The 26,207-nt window shown below is 40.1% G+C and overlaps 1 protein-coding gene across 1 annotated transcript in view; it reads right to left on the reverse strand.

The window, feature by feature from the left end:
• The window catches only part of ntn1b (netrin 1b), a 43,626-nt gene that overhangs the window by 10,046 nt on the left and 7,373 nt on the right, over window positions 1-26,207 (reverse strand). Inside the window, 3 exon segments of the mRNA XM_051074005.1 lie at window positions 607-660; window positions 2,602-2,751; window positions 8,437-8,625. Coding sequence (XP_050929962.1) covers window positions 607-660; window positions 2,602-2,751; window positions 8,437-8,625 — 393 coding nt within the window.

Consider the following 26,207-nt stretch of genomic DNA (forward strand, 5'->3'; position numbering starts at 1 on the left):
AATAAACAGCTGAGGCAACAGGTTTACAGCCTGGTTGTTGTTTATCTGTTTGCTCCTGGGCAATTACATTTACGTAAAATCATCCTAATCAACCTTTAAAGATAGATCCTGAAAATGATATTAAACCTGCAGGTAAATATTGCTGTGGCACATCTTCTAAAGTCAGCAGTCCAGTGTGGAGACGCTTGTCAGAGCACATGAACAATAGGGTCAGGCAGGGCTTCACTGCTGGTGCAGCCAGCCTTGATTGAAATACAAACTGGTGCAAATGAAGCATGTAATCAGATTAGGGCCGAAACCCAGGGGAGGCTGCAGAGCAGGCTGGGAATACAGGCAACGAGGCCACAGGGAGTACTGGCAAAATATCTGGAGTTTACATCAGCGGCAGTCAGACCTCACTGAAGTGTTTAGTTGACGAGTGATACAATGAATGGATGGAAAAACATGCATGTGCTAGAAAAACACATAAAATTACAAAAAAAGAGCAATACTACTAAATTGTGCAAGTGAGCATGAAAACAGGAAGGGTAGTAAAAAATATGACTCAAGTTGTTTTGTGTTGTTTTACTGTTCTAAAATCACTAGAGTATTTGCTGTGTTACTCACCTGACGGCTCCTCGTAGCTGCTGTAAGTTGCTGTCGGAGATGCAACTGGGATCTCTGTGGATAAATACATATTTCATATTGTCATCATACTGCAGTGAATACAAAATATAACTTATGAGATGGTTACACCTATGAGAAATTACAAGAGCTCAATTTCCTCTTCTAAGAGCAGACCTTTACCCCTGAGCATATGTGAAAAACCTCAGAGTGTAAATGAAAAACACTTGGGGAAGGCTTTAATAGTATGTCTTTAATGACAGCCAATTCTGACACACTGATGTGCTAAAAAATGTGTAGCACGAGAGTGAATCTGCTATTAATGTCCTGCTCCCTCCTGATTGTGGTATGTTGTAGGTACAGAGAGCCAAAGCCGCTGCTCTTGTTAAAGTCAGAGCTGGCAGCGAGGTAGATATAACAAAAATTTAATATCATACTATTAAAACCAAAAGACAATATCTCAAAAAATATATGAGAAACCAAATATATTCTGCTCTTAAAAAAAAAAAACATTTCCTCCAGTTTTTACACCACATTTGTTACTGTCCCAGCAAAATTACAGAAATCCTGTTCCAGCAGGTTCACAGGTTTAAATTATTGTTGTGGTTTCTGGCCAAACATATCGCTCTGATTCTTAGTCCACAGGGACCATGTCCAATTTCCACACGACTTTATCAGAAATGTCAACCACAGTAACATAGTGGACAATTGTTGGTGTGTGCATGACCTCCCAGACATCACTGTTATCTGTTCATGCCAGCCAGCTACTTGATGTGCCTAGCTAAAGCAGCTACTACTGACCCATCTCTGTTTCTGTGAGGCGTTGGTGTTTATTGTTGAGGGCCTGGAATCTGCAGCCAGCAGATACAGCCAATAAACATATCAGCCATCATTCCCTTGGACTCATTCTGGGGATTTATTGTCAGACGGACTGTTAACGGTGTTGAAGGAACACAAGGCCATGTTAGGCGAGCAGTAATGGTCTGTTTATCCAGGCTCTGGTTTAAACAGCCAAATATCTATCTAAAATAATGGAATGGGGGTATAAAAATAACACAAGATGAGTGTTAGCCCTAAATTCACGCATAACAACAACATGTCCTGTCCTTTTCAAGTCTTGTTCTGAGGTAATTATCAGGATTTGCTATCACCGATGAAGCCTTGGTATCAATTCTTGGACTGTAGGATTTGGCTGATATAACTTGGCTAAAGGCTGGGCTGCAATGAATTAATTCAGATGGAATCCACCACAACTGGTGGAAGTGCTCACAGGTGCAAAGTAAATCCACTTGAATGTTTTGCACCAAGCTAAACTTTTATCCATGAATTTTCACCATTGACTAATAGCAAGCCATCTTGACAGAGTTAGCCTTTGTGAGAGGTAGGTGTCTGTCTGGGCATAAGTAACTGAGCTTATTTAAATGTAAAATAACATTAACATTTTAGCTTACAGCAATTGCTGAATTTAATAATTAATAAAGAATTTATGAATTGCAATATTGGGTTATATTTATAATACAATAATTTGTAAGAGACCAAACACACTGGAAGAGCCTGCAGTTTCCAAGACCAAAGAATGTGCGACCAAGAGCTTCACGTCATTGTCCTCGACATTTGTGGGATTGTGCACCATGAATTCTTCCCTCAGGTTTAGACTGTCGATGCCAAGTTCTACTGCATTGTTCTGACGCGTCTGAGGAAGGACATTCAGCGCAAACAACCTGAATGGTGAGGTGATGGCAAGCTGGAGGGTCACTATTTTGATACAGTGGAGGAGATCCAGCACTAGTAGCAGATGGTGCTTGACGCCTTTACAAGACTTACAGAGAGTGTTCCAAGCATAGCAGGAGCACTGGGAACAGCGTCTATCTACACAAGGTGACTACTTTGAAAAATAATGAACTGTGAACCCTGAACTGTTGTAATTTATGACCTATTTGTGCTGTTAAGATGGATTAACACTCCATTGTGTGTAATGGTTCTAGAAGTCAGCCTTACTAATACAGGGAGCGATGGGAGAGCGGCTCTGCTGGTAGCCCTTGGCACAGCGGTTACAGGTGATTCCTGTCACTCCATCCTTGCAGGGGCATTGGCCTGTCGTCTGGTTACATGTCTTCCCTGCTGCTCCAACTGGGTGGCAATCACATGCTATGGAGGGAGAAGTGAAAAATAAAAAGCATAAGAACAGCAAGCTAGATTGTACCCAAGTAAACAACTTGTGATTTGAAAAATGAAAATGTTTACAAAACCAGCAGTATTACAAAACAAATATCGGCTTTCAAATGACTACAGTATGTCTCTGGCTCTGGCTCTGGCTCTGCTGACTCTACATATTCCATACAATAAAAAGTAATCTTAGCACTAAAACCTAGTGAGAAATCATTCACATTAGCGCGGGCTGTGTTTTCCTTCCAGACCATCACAGATGGGGAACTGGGCCTTGGACCAGCATAAAACCTCAATCAAATTACACCGCTTCACTCCACCCATAATGACCGTAGGATTCTTCATTAGGTCTGCTCTGGAAGGCATATAGAGGAGTAAATAACTTGATTAATTATAGTATTTCACTCTCACCGCAAAGTGTCAGTCGACTGTGTATATCACAAAATGTATGGTAATGTGTTATGCGTATATGTGTGTGTCCATGGGTGTTGTGCGCATGTGTATGTGTATGTATTAGCTTCTTGAGTGCCGGCTTTGAGTCCTCTGCAGTGTTGTGATCAGACAGGCTGTGTGCTCTTCGGATTGAGTTTCCAATGTAAAGCTTTTTGGCAAAGAGTTCCTTGCAAATACTGCCTGAATAATGTTTCCTGTTAATGGACAAGTGGAACGCACTTCAAAGTCTGTGTAAGCTGTTAGTTGGGAGGATTGTGAGTTAAATGTGAGAAACTTGTTCTCTGTGTGTGTGCGTTCTGCCAAACATTTACCATAAAGCCAGTGTTTGAAGTGGAAGCCCAGCCTCCCTGTTAGGCCTGCATGTGTTATATGTACCAGCAGAGTCATTTCAAATTAGCTTGAAGTGGTCCAGTAGAAGTTGGAGTTACTTTGCGTTGGAATTTATGGAGCCTCATGAACATAATGAGATCTTATTAAATTTTTAAAAAAGAGCTAACCTCTTTGTTTTTGTTCTACTTTCTGTTTCTGCCAAGTGTATTTGTTGAAATAAAACCAAATGGTGAAAGTTTTAGGGATTCAGTTTATTTCCTCTAAGAATTCAACACCATTATATTGTTTACATAAAAATGCAGGAGGACTTTTTAATTACAAATGCAATGAAATAATCATCACATAACACAAAAATTAACAGTGATGTCACAGAGAGATGACACAGAGGCTTCTACTCTCTAAAATCACTGAAATATTAAGTATTAAGTTCTGTGACTGCTTATTAAAGTAGAAGTACAATACTGTTATGTGTCATATCTATCTCATAGATAGAGAGGCCAAGTAAAACTGGAATTTCCTTTGTCTTTTCTAAAACTAGGGAATTTTCAATCAAAATTCCATTGACATTAATAATAACATGAATTTGCAGAGCGGCAGTTCACACCAGCAAGTGGCTTTATTTCTATATCTTCTATATAAATGTCTATATATAAGCGATCATAACTTTGTGTAAATGTAATTTCTACTCTAACGTGGTGTGTACCTCCTTGATTTTATATATATATATATATATATATATATATATATATGTGTGTGTGTGTGTGTGTGTAAATATATGTTAACAGGAAACCCATCTATATTGTGGTTTATTTAATATTTCAGTTTTTTTATGTGGCCTTTAACGGACTACAATACCCATAACTGCTAGACTATCCTGGGTTAAATGTCACAGCTCATCTGTACATCTGTATGAGTTTTTAGACAACAGATACTACAGCTAAGAAGTTGGAAAAACAACAAGAAGTAGATAGTGTTGGTGACTTTTAAGGACACTGGTGAAATTAAGTTACCATTATGCAAGTAACACGGGAGCTGTAGTTTTTGTGCATGCTAACAAAGTACTTAATTAAATCATGGAGGTTTCATCTCATTCTAGCAAGTGCTGCAGTGGATACTGATTTGTCTCAGAATGTGGGAAATTCAGAGGGAAGTTCAGAAAGACAGAAGAATGAAATGCTCATTAAGAAATTGCATTGAATTAAAGAAGCTTGTGGAAGGGAGGCTAGCGCAAATGTGATGTCATGATTTTAGCTCTGTGTGGTTACAGCTTAGCTTACCCCTTGCAAAAATGCAGTGTTTATTTTTACACTTTGGTTTTTGATCAAACATAAAAGATATAATGTGTTAAGTAGATAGTGCTGGTACCTAGATTTTGTGACAGGCCAGTTGCTTCCCAGCTGCTGTTGGCTATAGCTTCAGATTTACTGTACAGTCATGAGAATGACTTGTCATCTAACCCTAAGAAAGCAAATAAGCCTTTTTCCCAAAATGTCAAACTACTCCTTTCAGAAGCTACAAACAGACTGAAACTACTTTAAATGTCATGGACTGAATAAAGTTTTAAAGCAATAAAATATCATATTGCTACTTAGTTGTTTTTTGTTTTCTTGTTTTTTTTTTTTTTTTACTTTTGATGCCAGGTCAACTGACTACCACTACTACAGTCTCAACAGCCTTAACCAGGAGTGCTACAAACTGGAAACATTAATTAATTTCAACCTGCAGTGGGGGGCCTGTGGAGCTGAATGTTTGCCGAGGGGTTTTGGGGAGTGCAGTGCAATGAACCATGTACCAGCTTCATCTCTGTGGACTTGCTGTGCCTAGTTAAAGGCTTAGACTGCCAAACATATGAGGGGACCGGGAAAAAAACAAACTGTTAGGGGCGGGGGGCGCGTACTGTGGTTCTCCAAGAGCCATGTTTACACTGCGCTTGATGAGGGGTGAAGTTGTTAATCTGGGAAATAAAGCATGAGGCATTCCACACTGCCACTGGAGATGTAAGTGCTATATAGTGCAGAAGAGCCATTTTTTTCATTAAACCTCCAGCTATTAAGCAAATCGTTCAGAGGACATTTTGTTGAGATGTGGAGTGTTTGGGAGGGAGGGGGGTAAAGGAATGGGGAATGAAAGCAGACTTCCTCCTGGCTGTGTTGGCGCAGCGCTGTATTTCCTCTCCAACAACAGCAGAGTGAGATGGTTGGCTGATTTGAACAATAAATATAGTGGTTTGTAACTGATGTCACATTGCCCTGTTTTTGTCACCTGAGCAGAGAGGCAGCAATCAGGGTGTTTGGGTTTGATTCCATCGCAATGAGCTGGGTATGTGGAGGGAGGGGGAAAGGGGCTTTAAGTATTCAGGTTACCAATCCAGCTGTTTGGAAAGCCTTTGCAGAGATCTATGGATGTTGCTACATCATTAGGCAAAGTGAGAACCTCTGTTACACTAACCTGCTCCCAGCTCCATTCCCCTGAACCGAACTACTCCCCAAATATAGCTTGTGAAAATGTTTAGGCTGGCAGAGTGAAACAATGCTGCAAAGAACCATTTGTCATTTTTGAGTGCAGATGATCTATCAAGTTTATGTTCAGCACAACACCACCACATGTAGTAAATCAATCCCAGTGCTCTGTTTGACAGTGATCTCTGACTGTCTCTCATACAAAATAACTTTTGTAGGCCATGTTGCTCATTCCTTTGCTTTTATTTAATCTGAGTTGAGTGAGTCAGAGTGAATTTAGCGGGGATGACTGTTGTGGCACGCAGTAGGAAATATCATGTTGCTGTTTCCGTGTTTAAATAGCCAGCGGTGTACCAAGGACAGGGGCACCGGAGGATAGGCATCTTGAGACCCTGTCAGCAGCCAATCACAGCTCAGCGGTGGATGTGGCTGAAGACCACAATATGTCTATCTGCCCAAAGTCACTCATTTATCATTAGCATGTGGTAACAGATCAGGATGTTAACGTAGTATGATATCCAATAATATTTTTTCAAAAGTTGCACACAGAACTACAGCAGAAAAAATATTTTTTCCTATGTAAACAGACTATTAACAGACGTTGACTCAAAAAACTATCATCAACCATCTTCATAATAATTCACTCAAATTTAGGACAATTTCATTACACAAGCTTTGGACATGGATCCTTGTCTACTCTTACTGTTAGGTATGTCTTTCACAATTCATCTCAGATATCATCCTCCTCTGTGTGTTAGTTTCTCTCACATAGCCAGATACAGGCATTGATATGTACAAGTATTTTGTGCATCTATGGGATACTTTTCCGGCGAGTGTTTGGACTAAGTGATTGAGTGACAGCAGTTTGTTTGCTCAGGGCCTCGGAGCCTGCCTTTACTCCCTGAGGTGCTACGAGACAGAAGGAGCTCAGCTTTTGTCTCCCCACACATTAATCCTTGGCAGCTTAGTCTCAAACCTGACGTATGTGCTCACACCTGTGCATGTGTGTGTGGTGGTTTTTGTACCTGTGCACATGTGTATGTGTGTTGTGAGGGACGATTAGCTAGTTGTTTCCACTGCTCTGTTCAGTGGATCAGCTCACACCTCTGTTCTGTTTGTTATGTTTGTCTTGTCAGGGATCCACAGAGGACCTCGAATAGCTTGGGAGCTGCATGGGTCAGTTCGCTGACACCAAGACAGCTGGGCGCTTTTTTTCTAAACTTAAAAAAAAAAAAAAAGAAATTCCTCTAATACCTCAAGTGTGAAACACAGCATGGTGAATGATGAACATCAATTTTAGAGGAAAGTTTGAAGCTAATGCCAATTCCTTTGTTGAAGTTGAAGTTTATTTTTCAGAATATACATGTATATCCTTAGTGTGTGTGTTAGTCCATTTGTGCTGTTCTTCAAATCACAGAGTAATGTATGGAGGGCTGAGGGTACAGGATTTCTCAGTGCTGTTAGTTTTGAATGTCTGGTTATTGTGTCACCATGTCTAGACCCATAAAAGAGGGACAGCCAACACTGGCTAGACCCCTACTTTGCATAATGTAGGATAAACACAACACTGAGTGTACAGGAGTTGCCAGTGATTTAGCAGGTTTTGCAATAATACAAACTAAGAGTAATATCTAGTGGGAAGTAACATTAGCAAGTTAAGCTGGCCAGCTTCAACTTTTCGAGTAGAGTACAAACTGAACAGATCCCAAACGCTGAATGTTGTAGGGGGACCAATGGCTTATTTTGCTAGCAGAACATAAGCAGCACAATGTGTGCTTGTAAAAACTGTCTTGTATCAATGTTTGTAGGCTGTACAGAGTAATTATGTGTTCCAGTTAGTGGCTGACCATGAAAGTTGATAGTGTGTCCCCTAGCAATGCTGGCACACAAATGTTCGTTGTGTTCAAAATGTGTTGGATCGTTCTTTTGTGGTGCTGTTGAACTACATTATGTTATGTTGTTAGGTGTTCCTATTATTTTGTCCAACCCATTCAAATCAGTTAGGGTAGGCTAAACAATAGACACACTTCTTGGCATAATGCAGTACAGTTCAATAGCACCACAAACTGCAGCCTCCATACTGGTCATACAGTTAAATCAACACCCCTTGAACACAGTTTCAAAAAAAAACAAAAAAAAACAGTCATCTCCCCCAGAATGAAATACGCAAAAAAAAAAAAAAAAAAAAAAAAAAGTCATTGCATTTTGCTTTAACCACTGTCATGGAAAATGTCAACCCAGATATGTCAAAAAGAGGAAAAGAGCTATTTTTTTAAGTTGGGAAAATATGCACAATAGCTTCAGTGTCATTATAGTTCATATCTCTCACACAAAGACTGCGTAAAATTCAAAAAAGTCAAATTAGATATGTTTTTTTTATAATTAGATAATATTACAGCATCCAGTCTTTGTCATATCCTCTTACCTTTGCAAGCCCTCCGGTGAGAGATTGACTTGGTCATGTCCCTGTAGTAGCCCTCCTTGCAGTAGTGACAATGGCGTCCTGCTGTGTTGTGACGGCAGTTGAGACAGACCCCACCACTCCTCCGGCCTGACAGCTTGTACAGCTCCATATTGAAGCGACAGCGACGGGCGTGCAGGTTACAGTGGCAGGCTGAGCAGAGACAGACAAAGACACTGAATACTACAAGAACTCCCTCCTTGACATTTTGCAGCTCAGTTTGACATAATGCCTTAAGTAAAATAATACATTCAGTGCTCAGATTTTAAGCAATCCCATGTGGTACTATTGTTATGTGAAAACCATGTAATTCCAGTTTTGCTGATTTCCATGTTTTCACTCTAGTTGCATGGTTACAGTCCCCTGTCAGCTGAGAAACTCCAAACCCTTGGACTCATGAAACCAAATGCAGTGTCATCAAGTTGAAAAACAGCACTGTTTTTCTTAGCTTCTGAAAAGTTGACATTTTGGAAATATGAGCTTGTTATCTGACAGTGATGAACTCAGCACACAATGTTTACAGACCCTCCAATTTGCAGTTGTGGTTTGGAGCCAAATGCAGTCAGTTGAGATCCTGAGAAAATGCATTAACTTGAAAGACATCATGAAGTCTCAATCTTCTGGTATGAGTTTCATATTAAGACAACAGGTTACTGAAACAGATGGCGTGGCTTGGCCTGCTTTGGTCTGGCATGAGAATAATGGAGCCTCTAAAAGGAACGTCCTGGTTCAGGCTCCTTTTCACTTGGCCACCTGTTTGTGAATTTAACCTCTGAACCTTGGTGATGTCAGGCAGGAAAATGCTCTTCCGCTCTCCCACACATCTGAGAGACTGGTGTATTCTGTGATTTATTGTCATTGCTATTTTCACTCGTTAATATTGACCTTGAAGTTCATTTTCCTCACGCACTGGTGATGCATTGCCATGATTTCAGGCTGTTGCCAAGTTTTCTCTCACAGTAATGTTCAATATTAAAATGCATGAATGGACCGCCAATATGTATATTATTATAAATATAATTTTCATAGTATCATTTTCATAATTATTTGATGTCATATTTATTTCACAGCAGAAATTTATGTTTCAAAATGCCCATTGACTAGTGTGTTTTTATTCTACAATGGTATTTTTTTATCAGTAAGAGTCAACATACCTCCTGCTCCTTTAACTAGCAAAGCGCAACCATTGCTACCAAATTTTGTCAGTTAGCCTCTGGCCTTTAGCCACAAGCTAACTGGCTAAAAGCCACAATTTTGACTCTGCGGTGACGTAATTCTGGTGGTTCTGAACCAACCCATTTGTGGGTACCACTGTAATTAAAACAATAACGTCTTCCTCAATTTAGCTTAACAAGATTGCTCATGCTACTTACCTAACTGGTTTATTATGTTGGCTGGGATGTGAGCTTGGATTAGCACTTAGCATTGTAGTGAAGCAACACCATTAGCAGTGTTAGCTAGCTCCTGTCATTTTGCTCCTCACAGAGTTGTGTGTTCTCTGAGGAACATTGTAGAAGTAAAACACTGCATAGGTAACAGGCTTGTTATTCTATGTAAATAAAAAAAAAAAAAAGGAAAAGCCTATTTATTGTGACTGCTCTGCATAGCAGCAGCTAGTTGTGGATTACTTTGACATTGCTGTTGTTCCAGCCAACTGGAGCTAACTAGCTAAATTTGATAGCTATTGTTTAGCCTGTTAGCTTAGGTGGCAGGGTGAATGTGATTGACTGAAAGGTGAGGGGGCATGTGTGGCACCACTGTTACCAAAATTGGCTGTGTGTAATAAAAAGATAAATGTGAACTAAAATTGTCACTGAGAAAAAAAATCAGTTATCAAACAAAAGCCAACTTACTTAAAAGTTTTGAAATGAAAATGTCTAAAAGGAATAAAAAGGCCTGTAAAACTCTATTATTAAAATAAGAATAATTAAATATAATTTCATGATAGTTAAAGTTGTTTTATTATTGTTTAATTTATATATTCAATTTCAAACAATTAATATGCTTATTTATTTCACAATTGCTTTTATTTAATCATTTATTTAATACTGAACAGTTTGGGGCACCATATTCTTGAACTGTCACCATCCTCATGTTAATGATGTTCTGCCTTTCAGGTTACTTTTTTCCTTTATTAGGCTGAATCAAGAGCATGCCATTCATATGAGCAGCCCACAAAGCTCCTCACATTTCAGTAATCTCTGGGCCTGTCTTAATGTTATTACAGGGAGATGCAGGCGATAAGACTGTCACATATGCTCCACGTTCATCAGTGGTCTAAATCACGTACAAACCAACTCACACCTGCCATAAGGGACCAGAGCTGGCAGGTGGCTGGGATTCAGAAACACTCCTTCTGAATGGGGGCCCAGATGCCACACACACACACACACACACACACACACACACACACACACACACACATACACACACACACACACACACACACACACACATACACACACACACACACACACACACACACACACACACACACACACAGAGGTGTTTGGCAGCTGTCACAGGCTTATCTCCCACACTTCCCTCCCTGGGCTGATTCAACACACACTACACAAGCTTTGAAGAGCTCTCTCTCTCTCTCACTCACACACACACACACACACACACACACACTAACACAACCTCCTCCCTTTCCCTCTTACTCTTTACTGCTTTCTTATCCCAGATGTTATCTCCACTTAAAGGAAGTGTGAGGGTAAATGCAGTTTTTTTTTTTTTCACGAATAGGAAATGGAATGCTCTTAGTTTTTGCTCTTAGTCAATGCTGGCACTGTACTTTTATCTTTCAAAATCTTCAGAAACAGATGTGTTTATTGTAACACTGCATCCATCACTTCAAAGAATTACTTTTCAAAAAACAGCCAAAGCTCCCACAGAAAAAACAAAAGTAGGAGATATATCATAATAATGCAAAAAGCGGAAGTCTGTGATTCTATGGCATGAATTTCAATCTGAATCTGTCAGTCTCATAGGTAAAGATGTGGGCTGCTTTTTTACATGTGCTTGAGAGTGTCATGGAATTAATAAGCACTATCTACACAGCTGTCCCCGGGCCCTTCTACTGCACACTGTGCTATCTCATCCACACATCCTCATTCTGCTCACACAGTCACTGCAGTGGTTGTCCAGCAGTGACAATAGCTCGAGCACTGATAAGCTGTGTTTAGAGCAACAGGTTCCCAGTGCCCCTTGCAGCATCTGTCAAACGTCTACCAAATAACTGAAGTCAGGCCACAGGTAACACTTTCTGGTTTTGCTCTTTAACAGTTTGTGTGCAAGTGGTCCCTAGCCCTTTTTTTTTTTCAGAAGTAATCCCGTAGCCCTGTCAAATCAACTCACGAGTGCCTCTTCATTGACACCACCAGTCATGTTCCATTTGTGACTTTAAACACTGTTACTAACTATTATTATTATTATTATTATTAATAACGTGTTATAAAAGTTGAGAACAGCATTACAGTATTTTTCTCAATAGTGACAGTATTATTTTTTTTTCATTTTTAAGTTGGTTTGGCGTGCATTTTGTATTTGTGCTACTAAACATTTCAAACATATCCATTACTTTTAGCTAACTATAGTATTCTAAGGTTATAGGTTATAGGAAGATTAATAGACAGAAAAGTGTGGAATGAGAAACCAACATGTCACAGTAATTGTAACACTGTTTGGGAACAAGAAAAATGAATATAAAAGGACTGGTTACTGCAAACCAGCTTTTCACTGTCATTTTGTACTGGACATCCAGAGAAGCAAGGTGTCTTTTCTGGGTCTGCTTTCATTTGGTTTCAAGGGCCTACTTAGAGCTATGCTATTCCAATCTATTTATGTTCAAGTGCCATCTATCAGGCTTAGTGAAGGAAGCGCTCGTGGTGGGTGTGCATATTGGATGGAAATTACGCATCCCACAGCTCAGTGGAGGCGGTTTTTCGCTCTGTCTGGAGAGGAGAGCGCACTTCAGAAACAATCAAACATCTGTAGCTACATGACAATCTCTAATGAAATCTGGTTATGGATGGTTTGAAGAACTCAGTGCCGCAGCAGCAGGAATTTACCAGCCCTGTCAACAGGTGTCAGATGTTTAACTATACAAAGTGTGTGTATTGGAGAAAGACTTGAGGCATGTTGTGTGTGTGATCTGCACTGAAAAGAATGCACGGCTTCTTTGGAGATGGAGAAAGATGGAATTCCAGCACAATTGTTGTTTATCCAGGATCAATTACTCTCTCACTGTGTATAATCCTGTACAGTCACTCATATCATGAGCCGACGACGTGCGCCAAATCAAACAGGGTTCATGTCTCATCGCAGCCTGGGATCTGAGAAGAAGACAACACTCAGCCCTCAACAGATTACAGAGGCATATTTTCATGACAACAGTTGGTTTAGTGGTTGGATATTTCAGAGACACGCACACATGCAGACATTAACTCTGATTGTTGTGAACGTCTCTATGAGTTAGTCAGTATCGTATTTCTATGAGGAGGCTGCACATACTGCACATCCCTGGCCTCACTCTCACTGAGCTCTCATACACATATGCTGTTGTAGCTACATCAGATACACTTCATTTCAAGGTCTCACCTGCAAAGCATATAGAGGGTTACACAATGCTTGCGTAACACCTGTGTTGCATGTGTGGGTGAAGTTTCAGAAGTGTCACAAGAGTTCATTAATATGCATGAAGTGCATATGTTCTTTTTATTTTGATGTATTTAAAAAAAAAACATAGGTAACACTTTAGATTACAGCCTTACATACTTACACTGGTTGATGCTTAATTTTACAACCCACACAGCCCTGACTCCCACTGTAATAAGGGACCTTTCTGACACATTTTCTGAGCTTTGTCCTTGTTCTGGTACTTAAAAGTAATGGTCATTATCTCAGCTGGTAATGATGAGACAGGACATAAAAGTTGTTCCAGGATCTTCTTTACAATCAGTTGTGATTGTTAGATGGATTCTGCACTGGATGTATTACTGTCCCCAGTATTTTATGTTCTTTTTAAAACCAAGCAGGTAACCATTGAGAATTAGCCTCATATTTTGTTTTCCCACAGCAATAGGCGCTGACCTGGCAATCCCAGTGCCGGACACCACAGGATACCCTCAGAGGTCTAGTGGGTCAGTGCTGTTTTGGGACCTACACAATTTTAGACATATATATTGTGGTATAATATTGTGGTTGATTGGTGTAGGTATCCACTAGTACTGAATATATCAGTTAATTACACTGTGATCTGCGGGTTGTAATCTGAAGTGTTACCAAAAACAGAATTGCATGGAGCTTTGATGGATGAAGTCATTTGACACTTGATTGCCTTTGCAAATAAGATAATGAATAAGTCAGTGATATACTTTAGTGTCTGGAAGTGGTCACTTTGTAATGATAATAAAGACATAACTTAGAGTCACTGATCACATCGCGTTGCATCAAAATAGATGGCACATACTTGAAGGAAATTAATGATTAATGCTGGGAAGGCTCAATAAATCATTTTCAGAAATACAATGTTATAGAGGACTGGTGTCAGCTGCCATGGCTCTACAAGTGTACACTGAGACTAATCTTTATTGAAGCCAATACTCAAACATACTTTCCTGTCATACAGCATTCATGGAATTTCTCTGATGAAGCTTGTTTGACTCGGTAGTGCACAAACATAAAAAGTGCCATGATTCGTCACCCTCAGCTGCTCGAGGCCCACCTCCACCAGACCCACGCTTCCCATAATAAAAATTTCAATCACACATCACTGCAGCAGCTGTGATTTTGATGAGGGCAAGGACAACAACAAAAGACCTCTGCAACAAGCCCTCCAGATGATGAATCCTTTTATAAGTTTCCGGACCTCTTTTGATGATTTCACTCAAGGCAAAAAAAAAAAAAAAAAAAAAAAAAAGTAGACAGTGAAAGAAAAACAATTGGAGCTGTTACTGGGAGATTTTTATCTCGCACAGAATGGAGCGGGTTTACGCAATGACCTCTGAGGACTGCTTCATCAACAGCAACCCCGTCACCTTGGTGTCACATAAACAAATAAAGCATCAAAATGGTGTGCCAATATGAAAATGATTTAAAGATTTTATTCTTTGATCAAGTCAAAAACAAAATGGCACGGTTGAGATAAACAAGTTGGAACATGAGGAGTTAGTATATGTAACCTGGTTTTAATGAGACACATATTAGACACAGGAGGAAGTTTGAAAAATGGGAATGGGCTTCGCTACACCTGTCCCTGTACTGAGCGGGGCTGCTGCAAGAGTTTTTTGGACACAGACATTCATATCAACTCATTCCATCAGTTCATATTTCTTCTGTTGTCCCTCTAGAACATGAATAGGCAACAGTGTGCAAACCAAAGACAATGCTAAATATTAGTTAATCTTTTCTCTTAATCATGAAAATTAGCTGCTATAGTGTTTGGATGGATAGCCTACACACTTAGTTTTTACCCAGGACAAGGACAGAAGCAACATGCATTCTACTGAATTGTTCCCAAAGCAGAAAACTGGACTTTTAGTTTTTTAACAGTTGACACTAGCCTACAAGTGCCATACAACATGTATTTCCTTTAATGTCCACTAGATGGTGGCTTCAAAAGAAACCTTAGAGTGTTAGAAAAACTACCAACTTCTGTGTTGAAATGCAGCTTTGTTCTCCACAAGATGTTTGGGTCTTAAGAGACAAATAATGTGCATCTCAGGTAGTGGTGATACTACAAATTAGTATTGACACAAGCATTATTTTAAAAATGCAACTTAAGTTTTTTCGTTGTGGTGTTACAAATTTGACCAAATAAGTCAAAACAAGTACCAAGGATGGATCCAAAATCTGAGACCACTTTATCGTTCATGTGGTCTCAGACTTTTGGATCTGTATATATTTACTTCTTAGCAAAAATGAATTTTGATTTCAGTCCAGTGGCTGACTGTTTGCCAAGGTTATCTTTTTTGTTTGTCTGCCAACTCCACCACTCAGGTTGATTGCGGCTGACTATCAGAACTGTCACTTGTGTTCTAGCCCTGAATAACCACACGTTAAAACAACAAATATGGCTGCCAGATTTGGCTAAGTACTGACAGTGAAAACTAGGGCTGAGGACTGGCTCTTGTTAGCAGCGCTGTGGCAATTTTAGGGTCAGGGTCAAGCCACGGACATGTCAGTGTGGCACATTGCTCATCACAAGTCTGGCGTATGTCCAACAATTAAGCAAGTATGAGAGGCTTAACAATATCCTTCAGAAACCTACAGGTGATATCACATTTGTTTTCTACAGTTTGTGACAGCAAAGCAAAGATGAGAAGAACCATTACCACTGTCCACTTCAGAAGTGATGTCAAGGGCAGAGGCTAAGAGAGCAGCTGAGTTGCATCTGCCTGGTTGTGTTGGGACAGATGCTATCAGTCTAATGATGCCATCATGGCCAATTTGGCAGCAGCACCTCTGTTCCCTGTGGGGAGTTGGGATGTCTGCTCTGCTACCATAACAGCACACACAGAAACATAATGACCCATCACTCAGCTCACCTTTCACCTCTGAGCAGCTGCCAAACCACACAAGAGTGCACTCTGTGCCCTGAGACCAGATAAGAGATGAAAAGGTATAAGCTGAGCTAATGAATTGAGTTATCCTCATGATGAAAGGCTATCTAAAGCCATCTCTCTCTTCCACTTCAACCAGGCCTGAGCACGTTCTTATACCTGTGTAAAAATCCGCTTCTCACCGTGTTTGTCCACATTTAGCCTTAGTGTAGGTTAAAACTGACCTGATCATTGTTAAGCCATATGTCAGATGCTGGAGTCCAGGCTGATTAGAAACATAAAAGAGATAAGAAAAACTCTTATTGTAACATTTAACCAGGATTATGTGAAATAAAAGTCATTTAAGTGTGGTAATTGTTCCTTAATTCAAGGGAAAAGTTCCTAAATTGTCTGCAAAAATTTCATCTGAAACTTTTGTATGTGCCTTTAAAACCCTGTAACCATAACAAGGATACGGTTCCAATACAAGATGAAATGTAAATGAAATATAATGATATCAAAATGATGGCACTCCACTCAAAGGACAAATGGTAGACAAATAGTTATTCCACCACACGTGAAGCATTAAGTTACCATCGTGTTTAAAGAGACCTCTCTAACTGGACAATCTGAGTTCAAGCTGTCATACTTCTTCATCCTTACAAGACACTAAATACCTGTTGGCTCAAAGGGAAGCATCTGTTTGACCCATGACCTTCAAAGAATTTGCCCACGGGTGCTAAGAATAATCAACATCTAGTTAGAAAATTGTCCTTTTTACTGATTTTACTGTAGAAAATGCACATTACAAATCTTTCCCAGGCTACGCAGCTCATATGTCTGTTATTTTATTTTGCTGAGGTCCAACAAGGTGGTCTTTATGCCACCAACCCCTCCAGTCTAGAGGTAGAATACTCTGCCTAATATGATCCATTTGCTTGTTCTAACTCTTGATTAATATTTGTGTGTTTGCGTCTATGTGTGTGTGTGTGTGTGTGCTTTCCACCTGACACTTTGCCCCCCCCCTCTCTGCAGACTGCCTCTGTAAATCTGGGAATAAGTCTCTCCGCTGACTTGCACGCTTTTTCTCACCATGCAGCATGGTGGTGATGTCATGGGAGGCGTTCCCTGTCTTTATGAGACCAGCTCTGTGATCTCTGGTGGAGATCAATTAGCTGAGCAATCAACCCGCCCCATACTTTTGTGTGAGTAACTGCTCGTAAAGCGTTTGGTTGCCTGGCGAACAGGTTTGCACTGCCTCAACATAAACAGCCACCCAAGTCAGTCCTGGCCCTGGAACCACTCCAGGCTCTCTCTCAGTACAGTGTATTTCATTAGGTAATGCAATGTGACATCAGCTCACGCAATGCACCATTAGCCAATGTAATTTAAGATTAGCTGGTAATAATGTGTGTGGGTCATGGTAATGACCTGTTAGTGGTGACTCTGACAAAAACAGTAGTTCTTTCTAATAGACTTTAATGACACCAGGTTGAAGTACATAGAGTGTGTAGGGTAAATACTCCATATTATCATAAGTATTCTCTCTGAATATTATATTGTAATCCATATTTATTGTTTATGCCCTCACACATACTGCATGTGTGGGAGGTACAGTGAAACATGCCAAATACACTATACATATATATGAGCCATGTTTGATCTGAACCATAAACCCTTTCTCATATAAGAAAAAAGACTTTTCTAGCAGCAACAGTTTGTAATTGTGTAATCAGTAATGACCAAAGTTATTCACTCCCCTTTCTAAACAGCCGATGCTAGGTGGTGCCAATGATAACACACCCTCTCTTATGAATAATAATGCATAATGGCCAGCATATCTCAGCCCATTTATCCTCTTGTTGCAGCGTTGGAAGCGGTCCAGGGGAGGCGGGAGTGGGCGTACTGCTGGTTCGGTTTGTTGGAACTTGTAATTGCAACAGTCTCGCCTGGAAACTTTGCTGTGTGTCACCCGTTTTCTATCACCCATTTGTCTTGTCTTTCTATACTGTAAACTTGTTAATTAAAGAAGCAGTGCCATGAAAAAATAGGCAGAAATAGAAGAAAGACACAGAGAAGAGGGGGAAAGGAGAGAATGTATTTTAGTGTATTTTTTATTTAGCATTTCCTCAGATGTCCAGGGCAGTTCTCAAGGCCTCTCTCACACCTGATCCTTCCCACATTAGAGGTCATGTTTTTAAAATGTAACATTTAGCCAAATGTTGAATGGAGTCACTTTATCAAAGTGAGGTTTCCTTCCTGAGTGACCACTGGAGAAAACAAGAATGGACTTAAAATGACTAATTAAAGCATAAAACTAATGGAGTGGTGGAGGAGCATCCTGCTGTCACTGGTTGGCAGGAGTGTGGGGCGTTGACTAGGGAATAATTCCTTTTCCTGTCTGTGTGTATTTGTGGGGATGTGTGTGTGTGTGTGTGTGTGTGTGTGTGTGTGTAATAATAGATATTCAACTCTACCAGCACTTAAACACGCCTGATGTGACTGTAGCTAAAATATTCTCTTGAGTAATAATCTCATAAAATCTTATTAATTTCAGGTGTATGTGCATGTTTGATGCCTTGTATATTTTCATTTATGAACTTGAGTGCTCTCACAGTGTAGGTGTGGAAACGCACTGACAGGAGTGCTGCTCTTTTCCTTCCTCAGCTCTATTTCCTCAAGTTTATAGGAGAGGTGATGAAAAGGTCCATGGTCATTAAGCTCGTTAAGTAAATTCTGTTTCCTCTGCTGTGTTTCTAAGGGAAAATTTCATAGTATGCGAATGGGTGGACTGCATTGATACAAAAAGCTTTTTTTTTTTTGTTGTTCCCCCACAGCCCTCAATTTTGTCTGAGGGAGGGGGGCACAATGTGAGACCTTTAAAACTCCTCTTTATAAGTAACTATTTGTTGCTAACAATTTAGCTAGCAATTTCCAACCATTTATCCATTAGTTTTAAGAATTTTGGCTGTTTGTCCATTACTGCTAGCTAATTACTTCAACATTTAGCTAATTATTTTAACAGTTTATGCGTCTAGCTAAATATTTACGTAGCTAACTATTTCAAATGTTTAGCTATTTCAGCTATCTGTTACTTCTTAGTCAACTGTTACAGCTGTTTACTTGACTTACTTTTTCAGCTGTGTATCCATTACTTCTATCTCTCAAATTTAACCATTTAAAATTACTTTCAGCTGTTTTATCTACTTAAACTATTTGTCCATGACATTTAGCTTTGAGCTGCAGTATTTTTAGCTAGTACTGACCCATGGGGTACCAGTATCTCTGGTTGGGAGTCTGTTTTAAAGTATTTTCTTGACGCGCAATCTTAACTACCTATTTCTTTACATAAATTGTTATTTATCCAATAAGAGGTTCACTATACATTCATATTCTTGTAGGTCTGAAACATATTGTCTGGAAAAACTACAAATATCGCTGCCAAGATCCTTAAATATCACTTGAGCATTTAGAGGTCAGGCTGGATATTAACCAGCCTCATGCTGTTAAAATATGATGCAGGATCTCCTTATGCAATTTTACTCAGCAGGACAAAGGTTTTTAGTTGGTGGACAGGATGCTATGACAGGCAAAACATAATATTTGTGAGTACTGCGGTCTTAGTAGCACCATATTATTTCTGTACCTACTCTACCCTTTGAGCCAAATTGTCTAAATTACTGTATTTCTTACTCTTTGTGCCGTATGAGTAGATTTTGGATAATAGGGATTTTGGTTAGAATGTTGATACAGTACGGAGACATCTGAAAATCCCATACTTATCCCAACTGTAATCACCAACTTGTGGCTGACCTGAATAGCTTTCCCAGTTGGCAGCTTGTATTTACAGTAAACCTGACATTACATGAATGCAACCTAATTGTGCTTGTGGTTTGAAGGGACGTTCTCCAGACTAAACCTGCAATAAACATCTAAACAGGGCCAGGTTGCTGCGGGACTATACTGGCTTGTGTTAGGCTGAGGTCCAACTCTTCCCCACAGAGCAGGGAGGTTATTTTAACACTCCGGCACGCGGCTCCTCCAGTGTGTTCTCTTGTGCAGTGGGAATAAGGGAGATGGAGGCAGGAAGCCACTAGACTGTAAATCATGAAGCTGAGGTGACAATTCATCGTTCTTGTGGCATGTTTATTGTGCTTTTTTACACTTTTCTCCAAGGGTCTATTTATAACCAGCCACATCCTCATGTCAAAAATATCTCTCCTGTGTGTTTTTAGATTGCATCAAAACATTTAACCCTATAGTTCAATGATCAGAGATTAAATTTAAGTGCTGTTGTTGTCCAGTTTTTATTCAGTTCATTGAGATGCTCATTGAGTCCTTGCATTACAATACTGTGCACTCCCTACACAAATTAAAGGAGGTGTTCAACTCATGAAGTGGCTTAATGAAGGAAATCTAAAGAATACCACCTCCGGAAAAGAGGGTACAGACTGAACTCTGTGGTCACATTTTCTCCGGATGGGAGGGAAATAGTTACGGAATGAATGGTTAATAATTGTTTTTATGGAAACGCTGAGGGGTCATTGTAATTGGTCCTTACTACTGTGTTCATTTTTATCCCAAAGTTTGTTCTGCTTGTTGCTAGGTGGCTTCCAGGACATGGTATTGATTTGAAGAGGAAAAGGCTTGGTTCTTCCTGAAGCATGCCACCCGCTGGCAATCTTAGCAGGAACCCAGTGAACCTTGACCACAGTATTAATAAGTAAAACAAATCAAATTAATGCAGACATCCAGTATGAGGAGCCTCTACCTCTGTCAGTCAAACCCATGTGACTTAACTCTTTGGATTGTTTCATGTAATTCATTTCACAATAGGAATTAACACCATCTACGTTTTGTACATGTCAGATCATCATCTACATCATCTTCATCATCACTCTATATTAAGGCCCCCAGCTTAATGGAAATGTAGTATTAATTGCTGCAGATCCTATTTAAAGTTGTAATGAAATCAAACTCAGTTTCCGATCCTGTTTATGGTCTGCATTCTTTCTGCAATTGCTCTGTTAATGTTATTACTGTTAATTACTGTTCTGTATAATATTTTTTATGTTAGTGGTAGAGTCTGCCATTCATGTCCTGGAGTCAGATTGTCTTCACACACTGGAGGGATTCACAGGAAACAATGAAGCATGTACTGCTTCTAATTTTATCTCATTCATATCAGCCTCATTGTTTTCTGCTCACTCTCCTACAGTTCAGTATCACAGCTATATTAAGTTGCTCCAAATGAAAACCAAATATTTCCTAATTTGAAGCTTTACAGTAAAAACATTAAACTGGCAAAACACAGGGTGGTTTTTGTCGTGAAGCACTCATAGGAAAGAGCTTAGGAAGAGCTAGGAATTTGTCACAGAGGATAGCACTGACTGCAACAGTTAATTAAAAATGCATCTACAAAACAAGAAAACTATCATTTCATGGCATTTTTAGTCAGTGGATCTGTGTTTTAATAATGCAGGGTGTAATGGATCAAGAAGGAACAGCCACATTGAGGTGTTAGATGAAAGTTGTGATTTCTAAGCAATGAAACCAACTCCTGCTACTGCTTTGGAGTTGAGTGGAAAACTACTTGTTACACTAGCTAATTGATTGGTTGTGCTGTAAACAGATACACCAGTTGCTTCTCTGTCAGTTTTAAAGCACATTTGCTGTTTCCACCAGTGACCACCAGTGTCACCAAATCAATCAGGATTGAAATCTGGACTATAACTTAAAAGCAACAGAAGACAGTATGCACAACACAGTGTCTTCTATAAGCATATTTCCATTAGTCAAATGAAATCCTACCCAAACCTTGCAACCACCTCTGTATCTTTTACTGCCCTCTGTTCAGTGTGACAGGTCCATTGTTTAGGCATTTTCAGATCTGTTCTTGTCACTCCTTGAACATAAAAACCTGCTGTAACAGAGAACAGGCACTCCAGGCTTGTTGTAGATCACAGTTGTAATCTAACATGGTCTTTGGGCCTCACTGCTCTGAGGTCATTCTTTTTCCCAGCTGCTTGTCTAAGTGGGAACCAGATACAGCGTGTTATCTCTGACTCACTATCATGAGAAATTGTGCCTCACTATCTGTGTAAATAAACCACATGGCACACACACGCACAGACACATGTGTGCATGTTACAAGCTGTGTGAGTTTGCATCACACACTGAGGTTCCTGAGGTTTTCCTGCAAGCAGAGACGAGAGGAAAGCGTCTGATGTACGTCTCCGAGCGCGGTTGATCATGAGAGGAAGGAAGTCACTTTCTCCTGTTTGGTGCGAGCATGTGAAGGAGTCGTGAGCCATCTGCTCCACAGTAGCTGTGGTGACCTGGACAAGAGATGAGAAGAGGATGGGAACAGGCAGTCCACACCCCTATCTACATGCCCACTCAGACTGGAAGAGTTATGGAAGACTGAAAGGGCGGCTTAATCCCCTGTCTGTGGATGGTTTCACTGCTCCCAGTCTGACCGGGAGATCTGCCTCAATCACAAACACACAGCGTGCAGAGGGAGGATTGCAATTGATGAATCCCCAGGTTTTCTCTCCTTTGAGCAGATGTTGAACCCTGGGATATTTATAGTCATGCAGGGACCGGTGTCTAGTAGCTAGTGTTCTCCTGTCTCCCCTATCTATCCTGCTGGATATCCCCTCAGATCCAGTAAGTGGTTCCTCATTCTCTCTGAGAAAGGAATTGGTCACAGGGGTATGTGAGAAATGGAGGCAGCACACAGGAGGATGTAGAGATCCATTATGGAGCAGTGGAGACCTTTCGCAGAGGCCTGTGCAGAATTTATATGGAAAAATAAATATGACACAGGAACCAACTACTCCATTTCCTTCTCAAGGGCTGGGCTTATTATGTCTACATTTTGTTTGTTTTAAAGTGTTCTAGAGATAAGAGACTGTTAATGAAAAGAGAAGCAAGGTAATTAGCAGCTGACCTTGCTGATGCTTGGTGGAGTATTAAGCAAGTCACATTTAACTTACATAATGTTATTGAGTCAATAGGAGTGAAACTAAAGAAAAATGGCACACATGAGGCTCCAAACTATTGAGAATTTCCCCAAAACTGTATGTGTCATTCTAATAAGGATCAAGACCTTATTCAAGTACAGTTGATCCAGTTGTTGTCTTTGTCCGTCCAGTAAAAAGACCCCTGTGTCGACAGCGCAGCAGGGAGGATGGTACCAGCCAAAGGAGCTTACGCCTCCACTGCTGAGTTCCTTAATGCTTTTTGGGGGGAGAGGGGGAAGTGGCACAGGGGGTAAGTTGGGTAAGTGACACTGAGAAAGTGTGTTGTGTGTGGGCGTATAAACGGCGCTGTCACTGAGCCGGTTGTGTCGGGTGGCAGCGCAGCAGGGGAGCTGGCTGGGGGTCTGAAGCTGAGCTGCGGAGCGTGTCACTCCGCTGGCCCATTAGTCATTCCCAGCCTCCCCTTCTTCAGTGCCTCAAAAGGGGTTCTCGATGCGCACGCACTAGGTGGTCCCGATGCCACCCTGGAAGTCCCGGCTCCAGTCGGCTCCATGTAGACAGACGGTGGACACAAAGAGTTGAGGATCCACACATAAGCACAAACATGTGCATCTCTTTTCATCTTGGCTCAATGAACAATAAGGCACCCCATGAACAAACAAACATAAAGAGCCAAGAAAACAAACAATTTGAACTGTCCCAGCCATTCAGGATCCACTCACTGCATAGTACATTGTTGTCTGTTGTGTTTATGCTTTGCATTGATGAACAGAGATGAGGCCCAGATAATAGCATTTCAGGACTCATGTCTGTATTTGTATTTGTTAATGTCTCAAAAATATCCGTGCTCATACCTATATTTGAATTATACTGGAGGTCAGCAGTGCCTAGATTGACCCAATGTCCTATGTTAAATTGTCTTCAACTGTCATTTATACTCCCCATATGTGTATGTTTAAGTTTAGCTACTCATGCTGTTGGAAGAAAACCTTGTATGTCCAAAACTGTAACTCTTTGTGTTTTTAAAATGACACTGCGAGATTTAGTCATACGCTCTTGTTAATACTTTTAATTGGTTAAATATTTATAAAAGTCAAAGACAGACATAGGGTGACCAATAGCATTGATCTATTCAAAGATAAATAAAAGTGAGTTTCCACCAGACGGTGACAAAATAAAATAAAATGACATTTGAACCATAAATTAATCAAATAATAATCAAAAAATGAAGAATTAAGTCTAAATTGAGTTCTAGTTGAGTTGAGGATTACTATTGACAAAATATGTCAAACTGTCTCAGCCGTATTACATGAACTTCTAACTTCCACTTGTCAGTTTCCAGTCCACTTTCAAGTCACACAAGATGGCAGCCCGTTCAACATCAGTCATGTTTTATTCTGCACTGAACGATTAATCTGGTGAAGACTGATGAAAAGTTATTGAGGATGAACTTCCCTGAATATCTGAATATTGAACCTAAACTATCAACGCCAAAAATTATGTATGTCTTGAGATAGTAGACAGATTCATCACCTTTTACTTAAAGACTGTATGTGTTGAACAAACCCACTGTATTCTGCATGTCTTCCATTCTGATCAACATTCATGCCATGATGTCCAACAGCCCACGCATGAAGGATACGAGCATTAAATCAAAGCTAACATACTCTTCTCAAAACATTGAGTCACCTCTCCAAACCGCCATCCACAACATAGCAGAACAAGATTTTTCAGTATGCTCTTAAAAGCCTGAGTGAAACCTTTCTGGCTCGAAACATCGTGTCTGTCTTGAATTATGAGCTCAACAAAACAAAATCCTCAAAACATGCAGCCTTTACCCAGAGGACACTGGATCGTAGCAGAGCATGGATTTTTTGAGATCCCCCAAATACATCTCTTTGTTTTATGGTCTGGTTGTATACAGAGAAAGCTCTCACCAAAGTCACTCCAGCTTATGTTGCAAGAAAGACTGGAGGCGACAGAGAAAAGGCCAATTTACAAGTATTGTTCTCCGTGTGTAATTGTGACAGAGTTGAAGGATGTTTTTGGGCATGGCACAGGTTCTGTTATCAGTGTTAGCATGCAAACATTAAGCTAGCCTAACATGGACAACACTCTTAAACACAGAAATGAAGGTTTTAGTCCTATTGCACAATACTTGCATGCCTTAGCACATTAACTCCAAATATTATTAAAGATCCTTTTCCAAAAGAAGAAGTAGAGACCTACAAAAACAAATAGCAAGTGGAGAGCAGCGATTGCAAAACATGAAGCAGTTTGACAGTTTGGCAGTTGGACAGAGTCATCACACATCGCTTTTTTGTTAAGACTGTATGCAAATTATCCCAGGGAAGGGGGGTCAGTTAAGTCTTTTTTCCCCAAGTTAATTCATTTTGTTCACTTACCAGCTCCATATAAACCAAAACAGTAAGTATTCACCATTTAATTATGTTTGCCAAAAATGTGACATTTTCTTGTTGAGTTTTTAATGTACAGTTGGTGGCTATGTGAAAATCATTGTTCCATACAGACATTATGGAGATAGACTCTCCTTATTTCTTTGTGCTATACCTCAGTGATGGAATGAGATAAACCAATGCAATATTGTTGTATTATTTAGCCATGCTGGGGTGCTGAGTTAAGAGGAGTGTTCAAAGAGATGATGAGTAATTCTAGGGAGGCCCTTGCTTTTTTACATAAATTGAAACCCTCTTCACCACCAAAATAATTTTCACACAGTCCCTAAGCATTGCACGTCAAGTCATCGGAAAAAAAAAAATCTCACAAAATCCTCTTTTAAACACATTTCACTTCATCCTTGTGAACATGAACTTGAATCTTGAGCAATTTTAAACTGTGACAGAGCTGCAGAATAGTTAGTGACAATAAAATTAGCTTCAGTTGCTGTGAGTGACCATGGTTCCTGTCACAGTTTCCACAAAGTCCATCTCCAGCTCTCTGTTAGTGGTTTAGGTCTGTTTGTCTCCAGAGGAGGCAGTCACGCCAGTTGTTCTGATAAAGTTAGACACTTTCCTAATGTTCATAAGAAAAGCATATGCAAGTCTGCTTTATATTTGATTTTGCTGATTGAAACTGATTGGTTTATTATAAATTTTTGCTTCGAGGTCACTTGTGATTACTAAACTCCCACTGGTCAAACCATTTAAATTTTCCTCCCCAGTGCCCCCGAGCAGCACTCAATACGTTC

Source organism: Lates calcarifer, linkage group LG11 (assembly GCF_001640805.2).
Source record: "Lates calcarifer isolate ASB-BC8 linkage group LG11, TLL_Latcal_v3, whole genome shotgun sequence".
Lineage (NCBI taxonomy): Eukaryota > Metazoa > Chordata > Actinopteri > Centropomidae > Lates > Lates calcarifer.